Consider the following 27,399-nt stretch of genomic DNA (forward strand, 5'->3'; position numbering starts at 1 on the left):
CATTTGTCCAGAACTCTTCTCTCACTCTGCTAGCACGATCTTGCATTGGCGCATACACACACACAATCACCCATATTTGTATTCCAACTTTCAACTTTACCCACACAATCCTTGACCCAACTGAACCATACTGTCTTATGCTCTTCTTCCATCTTTTACTCACAACTATACATACTCCTTCCTTTCCCCTCTAACTCTCACCTACTCCTGCACATATACCCCATCCATACTCCCATTCTCTCACACTTTCTCCTCCCCATTTTGTTTCAGTCATTCCACATACATCCACTTTTGCACCCTCAAGCACCTGGACAATCTCTCTCTCTTTCACCTCATCATTCGCTCCTCTTACATTCCACGTAGCCATTACCAAGTCCTTTGTCCGGTCCTGGGTCGTCATCGTTTGGTCAGTCCTTGTCCGAGGCTTCTTGTTTGTTTTTTTAGTTAGTTGTTTTCCAGGGAGGGGCACTAACCCTCCGCCAACCCTTTTAGTCGCCTTTTACGACAAGCAGGGATACTGGGGGAGTATTCTTGAAAAAAAAACCTACCCCCAGGGGGGGATAAAACATACCCACCATTTTTTTTTTTTTTTTTTTTTTTTTTTACGTGAGGAAGAAGGAACTAAAGGCCACGAGCCCACACACTATTCCCTCCAACAGAAAAACAAAATACAAAAGAGAGCCAAATCCAAGATCAGATCATTTCGAGATGCCTGGACACACTGCGTTTGAAAGACTGGACATCATGGGAAGCAGGAAATACAGACAGAGGGAGACAGTTCCAGAGTTGACCTGCTGCATAAATGAAGGACTGGGAGTAACGGTTAACTCTCGCATTAGAGAGCTGGACAGAAAAGGGATGAGAGTTTGCTGCTAGATGTGTGCTATGGGCCCATCGTAGAGGTGGAGGAATACACGTAGACAGATCAGAGGAGCACTGACCATGGAAGTAGCGATAGAAAAGGGATAAAGATGCAACAGTGTGGCGAAGAGACAGAGGATGAAGGGAGTCAGTAAGAGGAGGACAGTTAATGAGACGAAAAGCCTTTGACTCCACCCTACTGAGAAGAGCTGTATGTGGAGAACCTCCCCACACATGAGAGTTGTACTCCACACAGGGGCAAATAAAATCCGTGTACAGAGTCAACAATTGTGCACCACGGGTAAAGAAGGAACGGAGTCGGCTTAGCATACCTAATCTCTTGGAAGCAAATTCTATAAGAGATGTAATATGATCTTTCCAAGATAAGTCCTGAGTAAATGAAACCCCAAGCATGTTCAAGGATGATGCAGGATTAAGCTGAATATTATTAAACATTAGTGGGTACATCTGTGGAAGATTTTGTCAGGTTGATAGGTGTAAGAACTGAGTCTTTGATGCATTAAAAAGAATAAGATTATTTTTACCCCAGTCAGAGATACAAACCAAGTCAGACAATAAATGTGCCACAGCCTCATCCCTTGTTTGCTGAAGTAACTGCTGAGAAGGACGTTGCGGGAACCGAATGGAAAGGTGAAGGGTGGAGTCATCAGCGTACGAGTGGTTAGGGTTAGATGCACAGCTTAGGTCATGATGAATAAAAGGAAGAGAGTTGGTGATAGGACATCGCTCTGAGGAACACCACTGTTGATAGATCTAGGAGAAAAACGATGGCTGTCTACAACAGCGGCTATAGAACGACCAGAAAGGAAGCTAGAGATTAATGCACAGATAGAAAGATAGAAACCATAAGAGGGCAGTTTGGAAATTAATGACAGATGCCAGACTCAATCGAAAGCCTTTGAGATGTCAAGTGCAATGGCAAAGCTTTCGCCAAAGTCCGAAAGGAGGATGACCAGGCGTCTGAACGGAAGGTGAGAAGATCGCCAGTGGAGCGTTCCTGACGGAAACCATACTGACGATCAAAAAGAAGGTTGCGATAGGAAAAATGCTTTAACATTTTTCTATTCAGAACCGACTCGAAAACTTTTGAGATACAGGATGTTACAGCAATTGGACGATAGTTAGAGGGTTGAGAATGGTCATCCTTCTTAGGAACTGGCTGAATGACAGCAAACTTCCAGCAAGAAGGAAAGGTACAAGTTGACAGACAAAGGCAAGAGAGTTTGCCTAGGCACGGTGTAAGCACAGAAGCACAGTTCCTGAGAACAACAGGAGGGACTCCATCACGCCCATATGCCTTGTTAGTATTGAGGCCAGTGATGGCAAAAAATACATCAGCTGAAGAAATTTTAATGTCAGCCATAAGAAAGTCAGAGGGGGGAAGTGATGGAGGAACAGCACTGGAATCGTCTAAGGTGGAATTGGAGGAGAAAGTCTGAGCGAAGAGATCTGCTTTATCAGTAGAAGAAATAGCTACAGAGCCATGAGAGTAGAAAAGAGGAAGGAAGGATGATGAGGTAAAGTTGTTAGAAAGGTTTTTGGCAGGGTGCCAGAAGGAGCGGGAAGAATTCGAGTTGGAGAGTTGAGAGCATTTAGTATGGATGAAATTATTTTTAGCAGAGTGAAGAACAGACTTAGCACGATTCCGGGCAGAAACATATAAAAGATGTGATTCAAGGGTTGGTTGGCTCCGGTATCTTTAATAGGCCCTCTCCTTGTTGCGGACAGCATTAGAACAAGCGTGACTAAACCAAGGCTTTCTTGCATTAGTCAAAGGATATGAGAAAGGAATGTATGCTTCCATGCAAGAGAGAATAACCTCCGTAATGTGCATGGCACACTCAGATGGCTCCCTCCCATGGAAGCAAAAATCATTCCAAGGAAAATCAAAGAAGTACTGCCTGAGGGCCTCCCAATCCGCAGCTCCAAAGTGCCACAGACAATGTTTCTTTACAGGGTCCACAGGCCGTACTGGAGCAACAGGACAGGTTAAGGTGAAAAGGATGTGATCGGAGGAGCCCAACGAAGAGAAAAGATTAACAGTGTAAGCAGAAGGATTAGTTGTAAGGAAGAGGTCAAGTATGTTGGAGCTCTCTCTAAGGCAGTCAGGGATACGGGTAGGGTGCTGTACTTTGTACAAGCTGCTCCAGGTCACTGAGGATAGAAAAGGTGTAGGCTGGTTCACCAGGTGTATCAGTGAAAGGAGAGGAGAGCCAAAGGTGGTGATGAACAATGAAATCTCCTACAATGGAGATTTCAGAGAAAGGAGAAATGGATAGAATATGTTCCATCGTAGAAGTAAGATAGTTGAAGAAGGGAAGATGGTGTCGGGGGTCTCATGGCAGGAAAAAACACACACAATGATCACAGCAGGGAAACTGTCATTTTATGGAGGAGGGGGGGAGGCAATGACACATCCCCCCATACGATGTAGATGTGGTATTGGTGAGTAGTTTGGGTGGGAGGGGTCAGAGCTGGCTGTGTCCAATCAGCTAGAGGGAGATGGAGAAGTGGCTTGGGGGGGATCCCCCCCCACAGACTTGGTGAGGGGACAGGATCTTTCTTTCCACCACCTCACCCCCTAGTTCTGACTGGGTAGGAACCATTTATGCCATAAAGAGGGCTTAGTGCTGGGCAGTTTTTGACAAACCTTCCATGACTGTCAGTCATAGGGCTCTACATGGCAAACTTGCAAACCGGAGATCGTCAGTCATAGTACTTTAGGGGTTAAGTTACACAGTGTTCAGCAAAAGAGCAGCCGAAAAAAATGTGTTGTGCTGGATGCATGCTTAATGCAATGATAATGCTAGCACTCTTCACCAACAACTGAAAGAAAAGCTTAGTTTTGTAGTCACAGGAGGAATCACGTGGAGCTTCTGGTTCTCTTAACATGCAGAGGATTTGCAGTTGTTATTATTGTTGAGTTACCCAGGTCTGTCTGGCTGTGCAGACCCATCAACCAGTAATATCTTCCAAAGGAGCTTCCTGTATGGTATGGTGGTTTAGACACAGCGAGAGAAACGAGGGAGGTAACTGTATAGCAGTACTGTATGTTAATATGAATATCTATCTATCTATCTATAGCCCGACGCCCTAATCCCACAAAGGGTGGCCGCAGACAAAACACCTCCAAGTCACTGTCACCCACCATTTGACTACCCTTCCCCCAACTCACCCCCCCTCCCTCATATACCTCTCTACTCCATCCCTCCACCCCACCTACATACACCCTCTTACCCAGTCTTTCATTCTCCATTCTCTTCACATGTCCGAACCACCTCAGTGTATTTCTCCAAATCTTCTCAACCACATCCACATCCACCCCACAATGTTCCTTCACTTCTTCATTCGTCAACCTGTCCCTCCACGTCACTCCACATGCTCCTCTCAAGTAACTCATTTCCATTGCTCTCACTCTTGACTTGTTCCCCTCTTGCAAGGTCCACGCCTCGCTTCCATACGTCAGGGTAGAGATCACAATACTATCATGCAGTGACTTCTTAACTTCCATACTCACCTCCCTATTTCTCATCACTGCTTTCAGTGTACCAACAACCATCCTTCCCTGCTGTACCCTTTCACGCACTTCATCCCCCAAAGTTCCATCCTTACTCATCACACTACCCAAGTACTTGAATGCACTCACATTCTCCATATCCTCACCATCCAACCTCACTGTACACTCTGTGACTTCATTCCTCTCAAACACCATAACTTTACTTTTGTTTACATTAACTTTCAACTTCCTCCTCCTACACACTGTCCCAAATTCATTCACCAATCCTTGCAACTCCCATTCATCTTCACTCAACAATACTGTATCATCAGCAAACAGCAACACCGGAATCTTCCAAATCTCACCCTCATTCATTAGAGCCACCCCCACATCGACTGCCCTACCTTGCATCTCCTTTACAACTCCATCCATGTATATATTAAACAGCCAGGGAGACATCACACAACCCTGTTTCAGTCCCACATTGAGATCAAAGAACTCACTCAGCTCACCATCCACTCACACCGTAGCCCTAGCTCCTTCGTACATACTCTCCACAGCACTCAACAATTTCCCCTCCACTCCATATATTCTTAATACCTTCCATATACCTTGCCTATCTATTCTGTCATAAGCTTTCTCCAAGTCCATGAAGGCAGCATACACTTTCCTTCCCTTCTCTATATACTTCTCCACTAAACATCTTAGAACAAATATCTGATCTACACACCCTTTTCCCTTCCTAAATCCCTCTTGTTCTTCTCCAAGTAGCTCCTCTGTCATATGCCTAACCCTATCAATGAGTATTCTACCATATATTTTACCAGTCACACTAAGAAGGCAAATACCCCTATGGTTGCCACATACTTCTCTCTCCCCTTTTCCTTTGTATAAAGAAACAATTATACCTGATTTCCAGTCTTCTGGAACCCTTCCCTCTTCCCAAGCCAATCTACACAACTTCCATATCCACTCCACAACAATCTCACCCCCATACCTCAACATTTCACCACACACTCCATCAATTCCTGGGGCCTTTCCCAACTTAATCTTCTTCATCGCTTCCACTACTTCCGCCCTACTGATCTCTTCCTCCCTCCTCTCATCTCTTCTTCTCCCAGCCATTCCCCAACCACTTATACTCGCACTGCTCTCACTCTCTACATTCAACAAATCCTAAAAGTGCTCTTTCCATCTCCTCAATTTCTCTCTTTTCTCCACCAACAATCTTTTATTCCTATCTTTCACTCCCCTACTATTTCACCTTTCACACTGCATTACTTTCTTTACCTCCTTCCAAAACAATTTCTTACTCTCCCTCCATTTCACACTCAGATTCCTCCCAAACTCTTCATCCACTTTCTTCTTACTCTCCTTCACCAGTCTCTTAACCTTCCTTCTCCTGCTCACATATACCTCTCTCTCATCTTCTCCCCTACCTCTACTCGCTAACCATTCACTATATGCCTTCTTCTTTTGTTCTACAGCTCATTTCACTTCATCATTCCACCATGCTGTCCCTTGCATCTCCTCCTCACTCCACAAACCCCCTCACACACTGCGCCTATCTCTTCCATGAATATCTTACATAAGTCTTCCACCCCTTCCATCTGCTCTAGCTCATACCTTCCCAATCTTTCTTCCACTATGCTCTTATACTCTGTCATTTTCCACTATCTTGCAATTTCTCCACTCTACTCACAGGAGCTGCTTCCTCCTGTCTTCCCCTTCGTCTCCTCAATCACTTTCTTTGCAGATCTACCTTGGCCATCACTAAGTGATGGTCCGAGACTCCATTCCCCCACCCTCTCCACACTCTTGCATCCAACATTTGTCTTCTCATTCGTTCATCCACACACGTAGTCTATCAATGCCTTTCGTTCAACAAGTTCACCATCCATCCTCCTCATTACTCTCCGTGTATACTGGTGGGTCATCTTATGACGAAAGTAGGTGTTGGCTATTGCCAACCCCTTACAAGCACAGATGTCCACCAAAGCACTACCATTCCCATCTACTTCAGCTGGCACACCCCACTGACCAACCACTCCATCCACTCGTACATTCCCAACTTTGCCATTCATGTCTCCAATCAACAGCACTCTCTCGCTCCTCTCAAACTTGTCCATACATGCTTCTACTCTCGCCTAAAACTCATCTTTCACTCTTGCCACTCGATCCTCTGTCGGGGCATACACACATACAATCACCCACGCTTGTATACCTACTTTCATCCTCACCCATACAATCCTTGCACCCACTGTTGCATACTCTCTTATATTCTCCTTCCACTTCTTGGTTATCATCAGACATACTCCCTCTCTTGCCCTCTCATTCTCATTGACTCCCGCACATATACCTAAACCATATTCCCATTCTCTCACCCTTTCACCTTTCCATTTAGTTTCAGTCAATCCACATATATACACTTTTGCATCCTCAAGCACCTGAACAATCTCTCTCTCTTTCACTTCATCATTCACTCCTCTCACATTCCACGTTCCCACCCTAAGAATGTCCTTTGTCCGTTCCTTAGTCGTCAACATATGGTCCGTCCGGGTCCGAGGCGCTTTATTCGTTTTTATAGTTAGTTCTTTTTACGAGGTGGGGCACTAACCCACCACCAACCCTTTTAGTCGCCTCATACAACAAGCAGGGATACTGGGGGAGTATTCTTGAAACCCCCCTACCCCTATACATACAATAACGTGTTGAGAGACAATTTGGGGGCTATGGATTTGCTAGTTAAGATAGGTACTGTACAGGTATGAGATCATGCTGCCTGGAAATCAGCATTATGGTTAAACACAGCAAACACATGCAAACAAAGCTAAGGCCATACAATGATGATGATGATAACTACTTCCACAAAGTAGAATGCACTCAGAGTGCATAAGTCCACCAATGCCAATAAAATTAAAGTTTTACTGCTGCAATTCTTCTTTCCTATCAGATATATACTTGTCATTCTCACATAGTCAGTTAAACCTAGTCTTAGTCAGTCATGTTACACAATCTCTGAGTACATACCTCTGCTAATGCCCCATAAACTTTTCATTTATTGCTGCAACCTGATCCAGATCCACTTCATAATCTAATAAACTCTTCCTTGACCCACTGCCCACCTTTCCAACACATTTCACTGAGATCCAATAACACTTTTTTGAAATATCTCGTAAACAAACAGATATGGGTGAATACGTAACCTTCGTCCAACTTTGATATCAAAGATAACTATTCAAAATATATATGAGCAAGAACTAACAGTGTAACTGAAATGACTTCCTGCGTTATGTCTGTGTTTCAAGATCTTATCTGTATAAAATGTGTGCAGTTGATTTTGCCTATGAGGAAAAACCTGGATTGTGTAGGACTGAATGTATGAATGATTATGTAATCCACTTCAGTGGTCCTGTTGTCTGATGCTTTTCCCATGATGGTAGTGGTGGCGGTTTGCAAAAAAAATCATTTATGAACCATCCACTCACTAGATGTAGTGCTGCTCTTGAATGTCTGCCCTTTCCTCTCCTCCATCTTTCCTGCCATCCTCTTCTGCCTTTCTTTCCTTCATTCTTTCCTTATCCTTCTGCCTATGGGTGACTTTACACTCTCTCTTCTGTCTTTCTCTCCTTCATTCTTTCCTCTTCCTTCTCCCTGTGGGTGACTCTACACTGAGTGGCAAGCCAAATGCTTTCCTGTACACCGGGAAACCATTTACTACACTGGGTAACCATATAACCAAATTACGGCACCTGGTGGTTTAGTGGGTAATAAAGGTGCTCAAATCAGATTGAGCCAGTTAATGTTTATATCCAAGGTGTGGTTGGGGTTTATTGCTCATGTAATGCCACCCAGGGATGAGTGAGGTTGGTCACTCTCATCTTTTAAAGTCATGACCAACTTGCCTAGCCCTGGGCTCCTACGCTCCTCTAGGGGCAATGTAGGACTGGATGATGAATGAATGAATGATGAATGAACAATGAACTAAACGCAGATGCACTGTGGCTCATGGCTGCATGAAACCAAATATAGGTTTCAGTTTATCATTTGGGAAAAAAAAAAAAAAAAAAAAAAAAAAAAAAGCATGGCATCTTATATTTGCATGCAACCATATGCAGGCTTCAGTTTATCCACGTCAAAAGAAAGACCAATATATACATCCAACACTGACTATACTTTATGCTTAAATTCTCTCCATTAAAACAATACTTGAGTAACGAACATGAATTAGTAAATATATTACTAACCCCTGACTATGATATCTGTCTCAAGTCTATCCTAGCTAATACCACACAATTTTCTTCAGAATAAGGTGACTTACTGTAATGAAGTTAGATACAAGCTCCAAAAACTCAATCACTACAGTGATACATTCTACCCTATACATGTATTCTTTCTTATGTCAAAATTTTATTTTGCTTGGGAGAGACCTTTTGCTATAAACAGATTAAAGATATGTGGGATGTTGGCAGTCCTTGTTATCAGTAACTTTTCTTAACATTATTTTTGCTACTAGGTCCTCAATAAATCAAACGAAATTGCCAGTTACAATTCCACTCCTACATATGAAGATGGTTTGTTCATTTTCCTCACAATTTAGACTAGCAACTGAATGTAAGAAGCTGTGATATTTCAAAACTCAAGCCTTAATTACAATGAGGACTGCCTGTATATATTTGGTTATTATCAGTACATGAATTATTCTTTGGTATTAGTCTGCAATTTCACATACAGAAAAGCAAGATAATATAAAACATCACCATCATATTCATCAAATTTGTGTTGCCCCATGAGAAGCATAGGAGCCCTGAGCTCAGCAAAGTTGAGTCCTGACATTCAGGATGAAAGTGACCAGCCTCACTCATCAGTGAGTGGCATTATGTGAGCAATAAACCCTAACAACCCCTTGGATATAAACCTACACAGGCTCAATCTGGCTGGAGCACCTTAATTGCTCACTAAACCACCAAGGTCCATAGTTTGGTTATGTTGTTAACATCCAGCATAGTAAATGGTTTCCTGGTGTACAGGAAATCATTTAGCTTATCACTCCAGGAGACCATTTGGCTTGTCACTCACAGGGTTGCCAAGGTCGCGGTTTTCCCGCCAAATTGGGCTCGTTTTGAAGCTCTTCCGCGGGCAGATTTTACCGGTCGCAGGTTGCGGTTTTTTGGGCTGGTTTGAAAACTGTCGCGGTTTTTTGGGCTAGTATGGAGTTAAATCACATCACGACAATATACTGAGAGAGAGAGAGAGAGAAAGAGAGAGAGAGAGAGAGAGAGAGAGAGAGAGAGAGAGAGAGAGAGAGTGTTTAAACATATGGCGGAGAGAGACCCCCTAATACTCCCACAGGGACCAGTGGATGCAGTCAGTGCGGAGACTCCGGAGAGAGTTTTGTTTTATCCCAATTATCGTTGCTAGCAAGCACTGCTGCAGTAGAGAGGATTTTCTCTCAGTATAATTTAGTGAAAAGTAAATGAAGAAACAGACAGCAACATGAAACAGTTGAAAACACTCTTCATGTTAGAGCAATATGCAGACATAAAATGTGTTGTAATGATTTCACAAACAAAATTATGTTAGCAAATTTCACATATGACGTACACAGCAACGAAGCACAGTGATGATGATCATATAGATTTTTGAATAATATAAGTGTGATGGAAAGTTGACTCAGAGGGAGAGAAAATACCTTCACTTGCATGTTGTATTACCTAGTGTAATGATAAGTATATTTCAACAGAATCATTGTTGTTTTATGGGCAATAGTGTTTTTATGGCAAATAGGGAAAGTTTAAGTGAATCAAGTGATCATTTCAGGCATTAATAAGGACCTATATATGAATTATTAATATAAAACACTAATTTCGCATAATAAGAGGATTTTTAAAATAATTATTGGTGTTGGGCTACTTTTGGGCTGGTTTTCAGTTGGGTTTCCGCGGGCAGAGCAGGGTGCGACTTGGCAACCCTGGTCACTCAGTGCAGAGTCACCCAAAGACTTAAGGAAGAGGAAAGAAAGAAGGGAAGAATGACAGAAGAGGAAGGAATGAAACATGGAAGGAACAGAGGAAAGGGCAGTCACTTGAGAGCAGCATTACATCAAGTAAAAAATAAATAAATAAATAACATATTGCTGATTTTGGAATTATCACATTTATCTATATGGAAGTGCTACCAATATCACCCACTCAAGCCAAAGATGTATAAGAACTGCTGTGGCTGACTGTAGTTGCAACTTTTTTTTTTTTTTTTTTTTTACCTTCTTGGATGGCCTTGATGAGAGTCCCTTCGATGAATGAGAAAGCCAGGGCGCTCTGTGCATGCTGAACTTGCTCCTTCAAGTTTGCTACTTTCAGCTTCAATTTATTCCATTTGCTTACAAGATGTTTTGGGTTTGTCATATCCTTCATATTAGCAATCTTTATCAGAGCTTTCTTCTGGACCTTTTCCATTAATGCAAACAAGTTATTCCATTTCTGGCCATGGAAGCAATTCATTATATGCTGAAGGAACTTGTTGTTCTTAGCTTCAGAGAATGTGGCTGCAAAGAGCTCTTCAAATTCCTGCCGGACTGGTGATACAATAGTCTTCATCTGAACTGGCTTGTAGCCGCCCAGGAGATCTGCTGAGTCACTCTGCTGATTCATGTTGATGACTCGCAGCCTATGTCTTGTCTGGTGAGCCAGATACTGTACAGTCGATGTCTTTCCTGTCCCTGTCTCACCTACTATCAAAACGGGTTCTTCATTCATTATGGCAACTCCAATTCTCTCCAAAAGACAGGCAGATGGTCTGGTAAATGAGAAGGTCACAGACTTTCTCTGATGAAATCCTAAAGAACTGCTGGGTTTAACTGATAAGTTGGCTCTCTTCCCAATTAGCAATGTATTAGACATCTGCTTCACCTCTGGTTTGTACTGAGTACAGTAGTGGTCCACCTCAGCTTTGGTACGATTCAAATAAGAGCCAATATGAAGGGCAAATTTGAAGTATGTTTGTAGGTCAGGTACTGCAGCACAGAAGCAATCAAGTGCTTCCTGAAAAATGACAATACTTATATTATTATACTGTACACGACAATATTCAAATGGTTAAATAATGTACTACAAAGCTATCATGGATTACTGGGATAACATATTGAACACATTTGCAAAGCAGTTCTGGATGTACAACAAAACAAAAGCCACATGGCATTAGACTAGCACACCTGGAATGCTCGACTTGCAAGTGTCGTGTCAGTGTTTTCAATGTGTGATGCGACTCGGGAACACCATTTCATGAAATCCCGAGTGGACACCAGGCGGCCAGACGTCCTCACTGTTGTCATATCCATCACCACTTCTTGACTTCCATCCTCTACATCATCCAAGTGCTGGCCAGCAGACAGCATCAAGTACACTGTCACCAGTTTATCTGACACTGGTATCAGTTTTGGCCATCTTAAAAAATAAACATTTCAATTAAAAAAAAAAAAAAATCCTTGGGATGATGAAGAAAGCAAAATACCTATACAAATCCGGAGCATCATAGCACAAGCATAGTGAAAGTATTCTAACCAATAATAATAAATTAATAAATGTCTGGCAAGTGCAGAAAAGGATGGCTGACGAGTGGTAATACACGTGAATCAAATATTCGCAGTAAGACAAATACAGTACTAGAGGCAGCATGTGAGAAAGATTGTAAGATATTTAAGGTATCTTTTGACTTGGAAAAGGCATGCCATGGTGAATAGGACTAGGATTATGAAAAGGAAAATAAGATCAGGACTATGACTATGATGATAATAAGGCATACCTGGTATTAACAAGGTGAAGCAGCTCTGAGCGTGTGAGAGTTTCAAGTGTGACCCGGGTCCAATGATTTTCCAGCAAGCCACCACACCCAGTATTCAGTTTGGCTCCAGCCAGTGTTCTCCGAGTGGTGAACAACTGAAAGTTTGGGTGGGCACTCATGTTGCCATGACCTGTAGGGAAAAAAAAGAGCTTACTGTACAGTAATATTCTGTAAACTAATGCTTTTTATTTTTTATTTATTTTTTTTTTAGAATTGCCTCATCAGAACCACAGGGGCTGAGGGTCAGGCTACTCAGTCCAGACATTTGAGGCAAGAATGACCAGTTGCCTTCCCATGAATGACATTATGTGAGCAATAAAGTCAATCACCCACTGGAATTAAACTCTAAACAGTCCACATCCAATTCAAGCACTTAAACCCACTACATCATAATGTAGAAGTATAGTAATCAAATACATCTACAATACACACAAGCTGACATACTGAATATGACAGAAAGACTGGATATAATGTTCCCGAGGCATTCCTTCATTTAAAAAAAATATATATATAAAAAAAAAAAAAATCTTTGCTCTACTTAATACTAACTGCCATCTCACACACATTCATGCTTCCGAACTCTACTGATTAACTTGGATTGTACAGCACTCATACAAAAATCATAACAGCCCCAACCACAAGTGTGTGTGTGTGTGTGTGTGTGTGTGTGTGTGTGTATTTACCTATTTGTATTTACCTATTTGTAGTATACAGGAATTGAGCAATGCTCGTGTTGTCCTGTCTCCATATCCACATTTATCAAGTCTACCTTTACACACATGAATGTTTTTCTCATGCACCACCTCTTTGTCTAAGTCGTTTCAAATATTTAAGAATATACCTAATTGTGATATACACGGAATGTACTATGCTCGTGGGTTTCCGTCGCTGTTTCTCAATAAGTCGAATTTAACTTTAAACTCGTTTAAGTTTTTAGACTGGACGATCTCTTTGTCCAGGCTATTCCATAAGTCTATACTTCTGTAAGGAAAGCTATATTTCTTGATATCCTTCAAGCAGCTTGACTTTTTCAATTTCATTCCATGTCCTCTTGTTGCTCTCTTATCCCATACAAACAGATCTTCTTTGTCAATTTTATCTACTCCCACCATGGTCCTGAACACCGCAATCATGTCTCCCCTCTTTCTCCTTTCCTCTAACGAAGGCAAATCCAGTTTTTCCAGCCTCTCTCTGTATGACAGGTCTGTCAGACTGGGGACCATCTTGGTTGCTGTTCTTTGTATTCTCTCAATCTTGTTTATATCTTTCTTTTTTGTGTGGGGACCACATTACCGCTGCATATTCTAACCTGGGGCGGATCATGGCCACTATCAATTTTTTCATCATTTCCTCATCCATATAATGAAATGCTACTCTTATGTTAGTCAAGAGCTTATAAGTCTCTCCAACTATCTTGTTAATGTGCTTTTCTGGTGACAAACTATCTTGGACCAGCACTCCCAAATCTTTCTCTTCTCTCCTTTTTGTGATTAATTCATTACCCAAAAAATAATTCAGTGATGGTCTCCTGGTACTTTTACCCATTTCCAATATTTTACATTTCTTTACATTAAATTTCATTTCCCACGTCCGGCTCCAATTGTGTATCCTATCCAAATCCTCCTGCAGTATTTTACAATCCTCCTCAACCTCTATCTTCCTCAAGATCTTTACATCATCAGCAAACAGACTCGCATAACTGTTCACTCCATCTACCATATCATTTACGTAAATCAGGAACATTACTGGCGCCAACACTGAGCCTTGAGGGACTCCACTTGTTACTTCCCTCCATCCAGACATCTTTTCCTTTATTACTGTCCTCATTTGTCTGTCTCTCAAAAAGTCTCTCATCCATTCCAGAAGTTTCCCCTTTAGTCCTCCTATATATTCTAGTTTCCACATTAGTCTCTTATGAGGTACCTTGTCAAAGGCCTTCTCTAAGTCTAAGTACACACAATCCACCCAACCATCTCTCTCCTGTACCACATCAATCGCTCTTGAGTAAAAGCTCAACAAGTTTGAAACACATGACCTTCCACTTCTGAATCCAAACTGAAATTCAGCCAAAATATTCATCTCTTCCAGATATTTTATCCATCTGTCTTTCAGGATTCTCTCACAATTTTGCGACCATGCTGGTTAGAGACACTGGTCTATAATTCAGGGGTTCTTCCCTGTTTCCTCCCTTGTAAATTGGTACCACATTTGCCCTCTTCCATTCTTTTGGCACTTTCCCCTCTTCCAGTGAGCATACAATTAAGCTGTGAATTTTATCCGCCAGTTGTTCTCTGCATTCCTTCAGTACCCAATTCGAAATTCCATCAGGTCCTGGGGCTTTCCTTACATCTTGAGTTTCCAGTAATTTATACACTTCCTGCACCTCCACTTTTATATCTTTCATCACCGGAACATTTCTAATCACTCCCTCCCCTTCCACAAGCTCCTTTTCTTTAGTGAAAACTGACTGGAAACGTTTGTTCATTATTTCTGCTTGCATTGCCACATCCTTAAAGACCTCTCCATCTACTTTCAGCTTGGTGATTCCTTCCTTTTGTTTCAGTTTGCCATTAACAAATCTGTAAAACAGTTTGGGTTCATCCTTGCATTTGTCAATTATACCTTTTTCAAAATTCCTTTCTTCTTCCCTACGTATTCTTGTGTATTCGTTTCTTGTTCTTTTATATTCTTCCTTTGTTCTGTCGTTACCTCTCTTTCTCCAATTGTTCCACGCCTTATCTGTCTATTTTTGTTCTATCATACACCTTCTATTAAACCACTCCTTTTTCCTGTTTTCTTTCCCTCTTACTCTTGGTACAAATTTTTCCACTCCCAAATTATAGAGGTCTAGAAAGATATCCCACTTCCTCTGTATCTCTCTTGTTTCTCTGAATTTTCTCCAATCCGCATTTTCAAAAAGTTTCTCAATCCTGTAAAATTTGCTTTGCCAAAGTTGTATCTTCCTGTCTATGAAACTCGTCTCTGGCTCGACGTTTCCTATTAACATCTGGAACTCAATGACCACGTGATCACTTTTTCCCAAAGGACAGAGATATTCCAATGATTCTATTACATCGGGTTCTTTGGTGAACAGTAAATCTAACCTTGCTGGTGTGTCCTCACCTCGAAACCGTGTCTCTTCTTTGACCCACTGCGTCATCACATTATTCATTATTATATTTAATAACATAGTACCCCACGAATCCTCGCCGCCTCCCGAGTACCATTCCTCCCAGTTCACCTCTTTACAATTAAAGTCACCCACCAAAATTATATTATTGCTCTTCTCAATTATTTTTTGCAAGTAGCTAGCCATATCTGACAACATCTCATGGTATTCGTCATCCTTCCATGCTCTCGTCTTTGGGGGAACATACACTACCGCCATATCTCTCTTAACATTCTCTCCAGTTTCTAATTTCATATATATCACTTCAGCCCTGCCTTCTCCCATTTCCACAGTATCTACATTTATGTTGTTCTTCACTGCTATCATCACTCCTCCTCCCTATTTTCTTTCCTGTCTTTTCTCCACAGTTTGTATTTACCATCTCCCAAATGAACATCAATATCTTCTCTTAATTTGGTCTCTACAAGGCACATGACATCAGGTTCATGTTCTCTCAAGAAATCATTAATTTCGATCCTTGTCGATATGAAACCATCAACATTAGTATATATCACCTTCAAATTATTTTTGACATTATTAATACCCTCTTCTCTCCTACTCTCTGTCCGTACCACTTCTTCAACTTCTGATCTTTCACAACCATCCCCCCTAGTTTCCTTCACTTCTATTTCCTTAAATACCATTTCCTTACTTTCATATCCAATACTCTCCAAAAAAAGTATTAAGTTCTTCCTCTGTCCTCTTATCATTTTTTTCCTTACTTCTTCCTTTAATGATTTTAAAACTTCTCTTTCTTCTTCATTCAGATCTTTTCTTGTTATAATATTTTCCATCCCGCCTCTTTGCTTAATTTCCAGGTCACTTTAAGTATCTCATTTATTACACTTTCTGATGTAAACTTGACTCTCATTGGTCTTGTTTCCCCTTTCTTATAAGGCCCTATCCTCCTTACTTCCTCAATTTCTTTTACCCACTTGTCTCCTTCGGGTTCAATCTTGCCTAATATTCCTCTCACCATGTTCGTGTCTTTCTCGAGTCTTGCGAACCTAACCTTTTCTTCCTCTTCCCTGTTTCCAAATACTACCACACATCTGTTCCTTTCTACAGTTTCTCTCACTATTTTCTCTTTTTTCTTCAGTATTTTCACTACATTTTCTTCCATTTCTTTCTTGTTCATTTCCCTTTCTTCCTGGATGATCTCTCTTAAGCTGACCACTTCTTTCTGTTCTTCTTCTACGTGTGCCCACTTTGCCTTGTGTTCTTCTAGTACATTACTCACCTTCTCCGTGTGTGTGTGTGTGTGTGTGTGTGTGTGTGTGTGTGTGTGTGTGTGTGTGTGTGTGTGTGTGTGTGTGTGTGTGTGTGTGTGTGTGTGTGTGTGTGTGTGCGTGCGTGCGTGTGATGCATGAGTGTACAGTATGTGTGCATCTATGTGTGTACAAAGTCCTCATTATAAGTCAGGGATGCACTCTATATTACCACAACTTTGTTTCTATACAACTGGCCATTGTTATTGTTGTTGTTCCTAAACCCATTCAGTGCCAAGTCCGTACCTGGTACGGACAGCTTAACATTGCCAGCCATGCCAGGTCCATACCTGGTACGGACAAACATTGCCAGCCATGCCAGGTCTGTATGTTGTACGGACATGGTTTTGGGGACATTTGCGAGAAATTTATGCAGTCTGCCCTAATTGCCTGACAAAAAACAGGCGCAGATATCTTCCCCAACCCTGCCTATGAGCAGGAGGGGGATCAGTGGTGGGGGTGGGGGGATAGAGGTCCTGCCTGTCTGACAGGTCAGTCTCTGAGTGAATATGAGCTGTGCTTTCCTCAGTGCTTCACAAACTACCACACAAGTCTGTGTGTGAGAATGTAAATAGTGTGTATAATGAGCATAATATAGGTACCTGAGAATGTAAATAGTGTGTACAATGAGCATAATATAGGTAAAGAGGAGTAGACTGTAGCACCAGTCAAGCAGGGCAATACTCCCAAGGTGAATGGAAAGCTGATGACAGAGAGAGCTGGAGCTCCCGTTTCATCAGCCCTCGGGACTTAGTTCCTGACCATCCCCCTTTGCTGAACTTTTTCAGTGTATCAGTAACACAGAGTAGGCCAGTATGCTCTCCAATACAAGTTTCTCTGTCAACACCAAACTACATGCACAGTACACACTACACTTCCCTTTCAAAATTTAAAAAAAAAAATGGAGTCTAATAACCAAGCGTTGGAGTCCCGGGGGGGGGGGGGCATAAATGCCCCCACCATCCACCCATCCACCCCTCTCCCTGTGACGACTCAACGAGCTGCCTGGAACCACCGTCTCACTCACTTCTTCATTTCTGCAACATTCTCGGCCTTTCCTCTAACTTTCTCCCTGTTGAGCACCAACTCTCCTCCTCTAAACCTCACCTTCTCTTCTTAAATGAGACTCAGCTGTATGAGGCAACTGATAGCAAACCCTTTTCTCTACTCTCTTATTTTCTCTGTACTCATTTCAGAGCCAAAGGTGGCTGTTCTGTATGTGTACGCAACGACTTACCATGCTCCCGTGTTCCTGAACTTGATTCTTCTGAAATCTCCACTCTCTGGCTTCGGTTTTCCTGCCATTCTCTGACTAAATAGATCTGTGCTACTTACTCATCCTCTAATTCTACTGACTATGAAAAATTCTTCGACTATCTTATTTCTACGATGGAACACATTCTATCCATTTTCTCCTTTCTCTGAACTCTCTGTTCTAGGAGATTTCAATGTTCACCAACATCTTTAGCTCTCCTCTCCTTTCACTGATCTACCTGGTGAACAAGCCTATATCTTTTCTATCCTCAAAGACCTACAGCAGCTTGAACAACACCCTACCCATATCCCTGACTGCCTTGGAGAGGGTTCCAATATATCTGACCTTCTGCTTACACTTTTAATCTTTCCTCTCCATTGGGCTCCTCCAATCACAACTTAATTATCTTAACCTGTCCAATCAGTCCGGTACGGCGTGTGGACCCTCCAAAGAAACATGAATTGTGGCACTTTGGAGCTGCTAATTGGGAGGCCCTCAGGGAGTACTTCTTTGATTTTCCCTGGAATGATTTCTGTTTCCATGAGAGGGAGCCATCTCAGTGTGCCTTGCGCATTACGGAGGTTATTCTCTTGGGCATGGAAGCATACATTCCCTTCTCATATCCTTTGACTAATGCAAGAAAGCCATGGTTTAATCATGCTTGTTTCAATGCTTTCCACAACAAGGAGAGGGCCTATAAACAGTACCAGAGCCAATCCAACCCTGAATCACATCTTTTTTATAGTTCTGGCCAGAACTGTGCTAAGTCTGTTCTTTCCTCTGCTAAAAATAATTTCATCCATACTAAATGCTCTCAACTATCAAACTCAAATTCTTCCCGCTCCTTCTGGCACCTTGCCAAAAACCTTTCTAACAACTTAATCTCATCATTCTTCCCCTTCCCTCCTCTTTTCTACTCTAATTGCTCTGTCGTTGTTTCTTCTACTGATAATGCATATCTCTTTGCTCAGACTTTCTCCTCCAATTCCACCTTAGACAATTCCAGTGCTGTTCCTCCATCACTTCCCCCCTCTGACTTCCTCATGGCTGGAATTAAAATTGTTTCAGCTAATGTACTGTCTGCCATCACTGGCCTCAGTACTAACAAGGCATATGGGCCTGATGGAGTCCCTCCTGTTGTCCTCAAGAGCAGTGCTTCTGTGCTTACATCCTGCCTAAGTAAACTCTTTTGCCTTTGTCTATCAACTTGTACCTGTCTTTCTTGCTGGAAGTTTGCTCTCATTCAGCCAGTCCCAAAAAAGGATGACCATTCCCAACCCTCTAACTATCATCCAATTGCTTTAACATCCTGTGTTTCAAAAGTTTTCGAGTCTATTCTTAGGAGAAAAATTTTAAAGCATCTTTCCTATCACAACCTTCTTTCTGATCGTCAGTATAGGTTCCGTCAGGGACGCTCCACTGGCAATCTTCTCATCTACCCTTCAGACTCCTGGTCATCCTCCTCTCGGGACTATGGCGAAAGCTTTGCCACTGCACTTAACATCTCAAAGGCTTTCGATGGAGTCTGGAATAAATCTTTAATTTACAAACTGACCTCTTATGGTTTCCATCCTTTTATCTGTGCCTTCATCTATAGCTTCCTTTCTGGCCGTTCTATAGCCGCTGTTGTAGACGGCCAACATTCTTCTCCTATATCTATCAACAGTGGTGTTCCTCATGGCTCTTTCCTATCACCAACTCTATTCCTTTTATTCATCATGACCTTCTAAGCTGTACATCTAACCCTATCCACTCATATGCTGATGATTTCACCCTTCACCTTTCCATTCGGTTCCTCCAGAGTCCACCTCAGCAGTTACTTCAACATACAAGGGATGAGGCTATAGCACACCTAATGTCTGACTTAGCTTGTATCTCTGACTGGGGTAAAAATAATCTTGTTGTTTTTAATGCATCACAGACTCAGTTCTTATGCCAATCAACCTGACAAAATCTTCCACAGGTGTACCCACTGATGTTTAATAAATATCCAGCTCAATCCTGCATCATCCTTCAACATGATTGGGGTTTCTTTCACTCGGGACATATCTTGGAAAGATCATATTACATATCTTGTAAAATCTGCTTCCAAGAGATTACGTGTGCTAAGCCGACTCTGTATCTTCTTTACTCCTGCACAGTTGTTGACTTTATACATGGGTTTCATTCGCCTCTGTATGGAATAACTCTCATGTGTGGGGAGGCTCCCCATATACAGCTCTTTTCAACAAGGTGGAGTCAAAGGCTTTTCATCTCATTAACTCTCCTCCTCTTACTGGCTCCCTTCAACCTCTGTCCCTTCGCCGCACTGTTGCATCTTTATCTCTTTTCTACCGCCACTTCAAGGGTCACTGCTCCTCTGAACTGTCTTCTTGCATCCCTCCACCTCTACGACAGGTGCTCGTCTAGCAACAAACTCTCATCCCTTTTCTGTCCAACTCTCTAATGCAGGAGTTACTGTTACTCCCAGTCTTTTATTTACACAACAGGTCAGCTCTGGAACTGTCTCCGCCTGTATGTTTTCCCTATTTTCTATGATCTCCAGTCTTTCAAACGCAGTGCGTCAGGGCATCTCAAAATTAACGGATCTTGAATTTGGCTCTCTTTTGTATTGTTTTTGTTTTTTTCTTGGAAGGAATGGTTTGTGGGCTCCTGGGCTTTGGTTTCTTCTTCCTTGCATAAAAAAAAAAATAAACAAATAAATAAGTCATGAAATCAAGTAATGTAAGGTTTATAGTGTAAGTAATAATTTAGCAAATATACAGTGACTGTGTTCAAAAATAGTGTATATAGTGCCTTATCGACCATTAATGGTGCCTTAGAACAATATACAACATAAGTGAATGCGAAAATACGTCACACTAGCACAAAACCACAACTTCACATCGTAATAGTTCCTGGTGTGGCTACTTTATGTCAGCCAGGTTGCACTTGCAAACACCATTTAGTCCATGTATCCATGGTAGGTGGTTGCAACTGTCATCCACTCACTTGATGTAGTGTTGCCTACTTCTTCCTTAGCCTTTATCATTCTTTTTCTGTGCCTGCCCTCCTCTCTTCCTATTTCTCTCATCTTTCCTGTCGCTTCTTATTGCTTTTCTTTCCGTTATAGGTGGCTCTACATTGAGTGACAAGCCAAATGCTTTCCTGTAAGCCAAGAAAACATTTACAACACTGGGTGGTAACCATATAACCAAACCATACATGCTCCCTACATGTCAGCAAGTGGGTTGGTGGAGGGTTAGTGCCCCTCCCCATAAAACAAGTAACTCAGAGTCAAGTGGCCACCCCTTAGGGGATTATGGTGTCTGGCTATAGATAGATAGATAGATCCGCCCAGTTCACAACAGTCGCTGACGGTTTTTTAACCCCTAAACCGCAGAGTTGTTTTTGCCCGACTTGCGTGTCTCGTGGGCATATTCGCACTCCGACAGACTCTCTAAAAATATTTGCCAAAAATCAGTTATTAGTCCTAGAATATTATAATTACATATGCATATGGCACATACCTTCAGGTTTCTCCTGGGGTGTTTGTTGAGCCTTCGTCGAGTACTCTAGGACTTGTGGAGACCTCTGAAGTTGGGTACCGAAGTCTCCACTTTACACTTCCCGACAACCCGTAATATGATTACCACAGCCTGATGTTATCACTAGAAACACTATTCTATGATTCTCAAATAGTTTGGAATCCATACTTAAAAAAAAAAAAAAAAAAAAAAAAAAAAAAAAAAAAACACTGAAAGCAATAAAAATTACAAGCGCATATGACCTTCTCACTCGCACTCGTTCGCCGCTGGTGTTCTGTCATTTGTTATTCATAAAAACACTCACAGTTTATATTTCTATTACTATATAACACTTATATATATCTACAGTCCTTAACCATAAGTTTCATTCAGCAATAGTAGTTTATTGTCACTGTAGGCATTCAATTTCTCTTTCAGTAAAATATGTAGCATTCACTTTCTCGTCCTGTATACTAGTGTTGAGAGTGAATCTGTCACTTTCATTTTCACTTTCATAACTCAGTATTCATACATGCTAGAGTGAAACTTTCACTTTCATTACTCCTAATATATATACTGGTATTCTTAAATTACTACTCATTTACATTTCTATTTACATTCTCTATTTTATTTACATTATTTACATTTCTATTTTATTAACACTGTGTTATGCAGTCACTTGCAGTAAATTATAAAACTATTTTCCACTGTTCACTTATATTTACATTCATTGCTTTCATTTGCTGTTTGCACATTATTTACACATTATTTACATTTCCACTTGCACTGTTTTACTCACCAGATAGATCGTAGTCACTGTCTATAATTTTCATTGACAAATTAGCCAATTCACGTTCCAGTCACTTACCTCTTCACCTCTTTCCACACAATGTTTAGTAGGGGGTAGAGGTCACAGGGCCCTTTGAATGAGGCTAAAAAGCAGCGTAAATGGGCAGGCGCGAATCCGACGTGCTTCCACCTTGCAAGACGACAATAAATTGAATACAGTGTGGTGGCCTGCCTGCCTAGGGGAAGTGCAATGCTGCCAGTGTCAGTGGGGTGAAAGCTGCTAATATATACACTATGAAATGACTGGCAGGAAATCTAGACAATACATAATAAATTAAGTAGTTCCAGGTGAATGTAAATATCACTTAGGCTTCTCCCTTCCCTCCTTATATATATTTTTATTACGAAAATAGATTATACGGCATATTTTAAGGGGAAATAAACAGCGAAAATTAGCGAACGAGTGCACGTGAGGTGTTGTCAGGTGATAATTAGCCAATTCCAGGTGTGTGGCACTATCACTTACCTTATTTCTTTCTTGTATATATTATTTGGTATAAGAATAGGGCATAGGGCTTATTTCAATGGATGAAATCAGTGGAAAATTCCAGGGAAGATTTACTTAGCGTAGCATGGCCGGGCAGGCGAGAGGAGAGGGTAATGGAGGGGAGGTAGGGAGGGGAGTCAAGAACGGGGAGAAATGGCTAAATTGTCAACAATGGATGGGAGTACAGATGAGATTAGGAGTGCTGACTTGTGTTGGACATTGGCAGTACTGATAGATGATACAAGCCACCACTTGAAAGCCCGGGCGAATTCAAAATGACACAGGATCACAAAAGTGACGCCACGCGGTATGATCCCTTGCTCCCAAGCATCACGAAAGTGACGCCCTACGGTTAAGGGGTTAAAGCAGTCATCTGACACAATCGGGCTGTGTCGAGGCCGATGGAGTCTAGGGGGATGACATGCCAAAGGTCACTGGAAGTCCCACGACAAGGAACACCTGTTTTCAGCCTGAAAACAGCCCAGGTGAACCCTTTTATTATCACTAGGCTCATTTTTTTATACAATCGAGGTCCATTCAAAAAAAAAAAAAAAAAAAAAAAAAAAAAAAAAAAAAGCTGGCATAGGAGGTCACAGCCTTCCAGATCTTTGGCACAGGGAGATAACTGTCCGGCAAAGGGTATGGCACGGTATAGGTTAACTCTGGTCCATCTGGCTGTGTAGATGCATCAACTACAGGTAAGCGACTGCTTCTTTACAGTCAACCTACAGGTACAATATAGTATATAAACCATGTAAGGATCCAGAGTCACCCTTGTGTTAGACAGCACCTCACTAAGGTCAGATTAGGGTCTTTCCCATGATACGGTGCAGGGAAATATACGGTGGTTTGGCTCCCAAGTGAATGCCTCAACTGTTCTGCTCAGAGTGCACAGCACAACCGCATAGAGGCTCCTCATCAGTGATCACATGAGTTCAATGACAATCTGAATTGGAAATGATTGGGAACACAGGTGAACTGGAACTGAAGAAAGAAAAATATCAAACGAAATGAACTGGAAGTAACTCAATGAACTGATGTGAACTGATGTTATAGATTTTCCTTTCAATCTTCATTCAGGCTGCCTGAAGTTCACGTTATCTGAATCTGACTTCATATTGCAATTTTCCTAAGCTATACTTCATTTGAACTTATAATTTCATGAATTTGTTCTGTTGTTTTGGAGTACTCCTGCTAGTTTGGGTGGGATGTTTTATTATTTTTATGCATGAGAGATGATATCCCATGCTCTCAGCATTTGGTTACTGACTAGTTTTTTGCCTTCTTAATTTGCATCTCATGGTGGTAGGTGGTGGCAACCACCATCCGCTCACTTAATGTAGTGCTGCCTACTTCTTCCTTCACCTTTATTATTCTTTTATGTGTCTACCTTTTTCTCTTCCAATTTCTCCCATCTTTCCCATCATTTTTTATTACTCTCCTTTCTTTTTCAGGTGCCTTTGCATTGTGTGACAGGCCTAATGATTACCTGTAAGCCAGGAACCAAATAAAATGCTGGTTGGTAACTTTATAACCAACCCATACGTGTTCCTAACATGTCAACAAGTGAGTTGGCAGAGAGTTAGTGCCCCTCCCTGTAAAACAACTAACTCAAAGACAAACACCCACCCTTTACAGGATTATGAAATCCAGCTACTGACAGTGAGAGATAGTGTTGTTCTTGAAAACTATTTCTTGCATTCCTTCATTGTCTTAACCTCTGTTGGGGTGATTCTTCGTAAGTTACCTTACCTACCCTGAGTCACTATTTTACAATCAACGTAAACTGTAGCTACCTCTTATGAGGCTTGCAGCTTAGCCCATGCAGATCATCACTATGCCTTATATGAGATCTTCAGCTTGGCATACAGTGGTGAAATAAAAGCAGTACACCCTCTCTTTACCAGATCAATTATGGGGAAGCCCGATCCGATAAAACCGATACTGCAATCTGGGAAGACCGATGGTCCCCCTGAAATACGTTTTCAAGCTGATAATAGAAAATAAATAAGTCATCATCATTAATCCTGTGTTGCCCCATGAGAAGCGCAGGAGCCTGGGGCTAGGCAAGTTGGTCTTGACATTTAAGATGAGAGTGACCAGCCTCACTCATCCTTGAGTGGCATTATATGAGTAATAAACCCCAACCTGGAATGATTATTGCTTCCATGGCCGGGAGCCATCTGAGTGTGCCTTGCGCATTACGGAGGTTATTCTCTCGGGCATGGAAGCATACATTCCTTTCTCATATCCTTTGACTAAAGCAAGAAAGCCTTGGTTTAATCACGCTTGTTCTAATGCTATCCGCAACAAGGAGAGGGCCTACAAGAGGTACCGGAGCCAACCCACCCCTGAATCACATCATCTTTACGTTTCTGCCCGGAATCGTGCTAAGTCTGTTCTTCGCTCTGCTAAAAATAATTTCATCCATACTAAATGCTCTCAACTCTCCAACTCGAATTCTTTCCGCTCCTTCTGGCACCTTGCCAAAAACCTTTCTAACAACTTTACCTCATCATCCTTCCCTCCTCTTTTCTACTCTGATGGTTCTGTAGCTATTTCTTCTACTGATAAAGCAGATCTCTTCGCACAGACTTTCTCCTCCAATTCTACCTTAGACAATTCCGGTGCTGTTCCTCCATCACTTCCTGCTTATGACTTCCTCATGGCTGACATTAAAATTTCTTCAGCTGATGTATTTTCTGCCATCACTGGCCTCAATACTAACAAGGCCCATGGGCCTGATGGAGTCCCTCCTGTTGTTCTCAAGAACTGTGCTTCTGTGCTTACACCCTGCCTAGGCAAACTCTTTTGCCTTTGTCTGTCAACTTGTACCTTTCCTTCTTGCTGGAAGTTTGCTCTCATTCAGCCAGTCCCAAAGAAGGGTGACCACTCCCAATCCTCCAACTATCGTCCAATTGCTTTAACGTCCTTTATTTCAAAAGTTTTCGAGTCAATTCTCAATAGAAAAATTTTAAAGCATCTTTCCTATCACAACATTCTTTCTGATCGTCAGTACGGGTTCCGTCAGGGACGCTCCACTGGTGATCTTCTCTCCTACCTTTCAGACTCCTGGCCATCCTCCTTTCGGGACTTTGGCGAAAGCTTTGCCATTGCACTTGACATCTCAAAGGCTTTTGATCGAGTCTGGCATAAATCTTTAATTTCCAAACTGCCCTCTTACGGTTTCTATCCCTCTATCTGTGCCTTCACCGCTAGCTTCCTTTCTGGTCGTTCTATAGCCGCTGTTGTAGACGGCCATTGTTCTTCTCCTAGATCTATCAACAGTGGTGTTCCTCAGGGCTCTGTCCTATCACCAACTCTCTTCCTTCTATTCATCAATGACCTTCTAAGCTGTGCATCTAACCCTATCCACTCACACGCTGAAGACTCCACCCTTCACCTTTCCATTTGGTTCCCGCAACGCCCATCTCAGCAGTTACTTCAACAAACAAGGGATGAGGCTATGGCACACCTAATGTCTGACTTGGCTCGTATCTCTGACTGGGGTAAAAATAATCTGGTTGTTTTTAATGCAGCAAAGACTCAGCTCTCACACCTATCAACCCGTCAAAATCTTCCACAGGTATACCCACTAATGTTTAATAATATTCAGCTTAATCCTGCATCATCCTTGAACATGCTTGGGGTTTCATTTACTCGGGACTTATCTTGGAAAGATCATATTACATCTCGTGTAAAATCTGCTTCCAAGCGATTGGGTATGCTAAGCCGACTCCATTCTTTCTTTACCCCTGCACAATTGTTGACTCTATACAGGGGTTTTATCTGCCCCTGTGTGGAGTACAACTCTCATGTGTGGGGAAGGCCCCCACACACAGCTCTTCTCAATAGTGTGGAGTCAAAGGCTTTTCGTCTCATTAACTCTCCTCCTCTTACTGACTCCCTTCAACCTCTGTCGCTTCGCCGCACTGTTGCATCTTTATCTCTTTTCTATCGCTACTTTAATGATCACTGCTCCTCTGAACTGTCTGCATGCATTCCTCCACCTCTACGACAGGCGCGTAGCACCCATCTGGCAGCAAACTCTCATCCCTTTTCTGTCCAACTCTCTAATGCAAGAGTTAACTGTTACTCCCAGTCCTTCATATATGCAACAGGTCAACTCTGGAACTGTTTCCCTCTGTCTGTATTTCCTGCTGCCTATGATCTCCAGTCTTTCAAACGCAGTGTGTCCAGGCATCTCGAAATGAATGGATCTTGAATTTGGCTCTCTCTTGTATTTTGTTTTTCTCTTGGAGGGAACTCTTATTGCGGGCTCATGGCCTTTGGTTCCTTCTTCCTCGCATTTAAAAAAATAAAAATAAAAAAAAATAAAAAATATATATATATAAAACTGCAAAGGCTCAATCCAGTTAAAACACCTTAATTACCCACTAAACCAACAGGTGCCATAATCTGGTCATATGGTTACCACCCAGTGTATTACAGTACAATCCCAGTTAACTGGGAGGCTTGGGGAATTTACCTTACCGGTTACAGATTTTCCCCGTATTTCTGATATTCAAATCAAGTCTATACAAAGGCTGTAATTCTCACAGAAGTAAATACAATTCAGATACTCACCACTCACATCAAGGGCCATGCTAAGAGATTCCACCTGAAAAATTGCCTTGTAAACACACAC

General features: G+C 41.9%; 1 protein-coding gene across 1 annotated transcript in view; it reads right to left on the reverse strand.

The window, feature by feature from the left end:
- Positions 1-27,399, reverse strand: part of LOC145406748 (midasin) — a 489,879-nt gene that overhangs the window by 431,050 nt on the left and 31,430 nt on the right. The window contains exons 8-10 of the mRNA XM_080277847.1: positions 12,179-12,347; positions 11,589-11,820; positions 10,641-11,418 (exon numbers count right to left, since the gene is read on the reverse strand). Of these exons, the coding sequence (XP_080133973.1) occupies positions 10,641-11,418; positions 11,589-11,820; positions 12,179-12,347 (1,179 nt within the window). The remainder of the gene's footprint in view (positions 1-10,640; positions 11,419-11,588; positions 11,821-12,178; positions 12,348-27,399) is intronic.

The sequence above is a fragment of the Coenobita brevimanus genome, chromosome 71 (genome assembly GCF_032717465.1).
Source record: "Coenobita brevimanus isolate Jiangsu-jjx chromosome 71, ASM3271746v2, whole genome shotgun sequence".
NCBI classification, from domain to species: domain Eukaryota; kingdom Metazoa; phylum Arthropoda; class Malacostraca; order Decapoda; family Coenobitidae; genus Coenobita; species Coenobita brevimanus.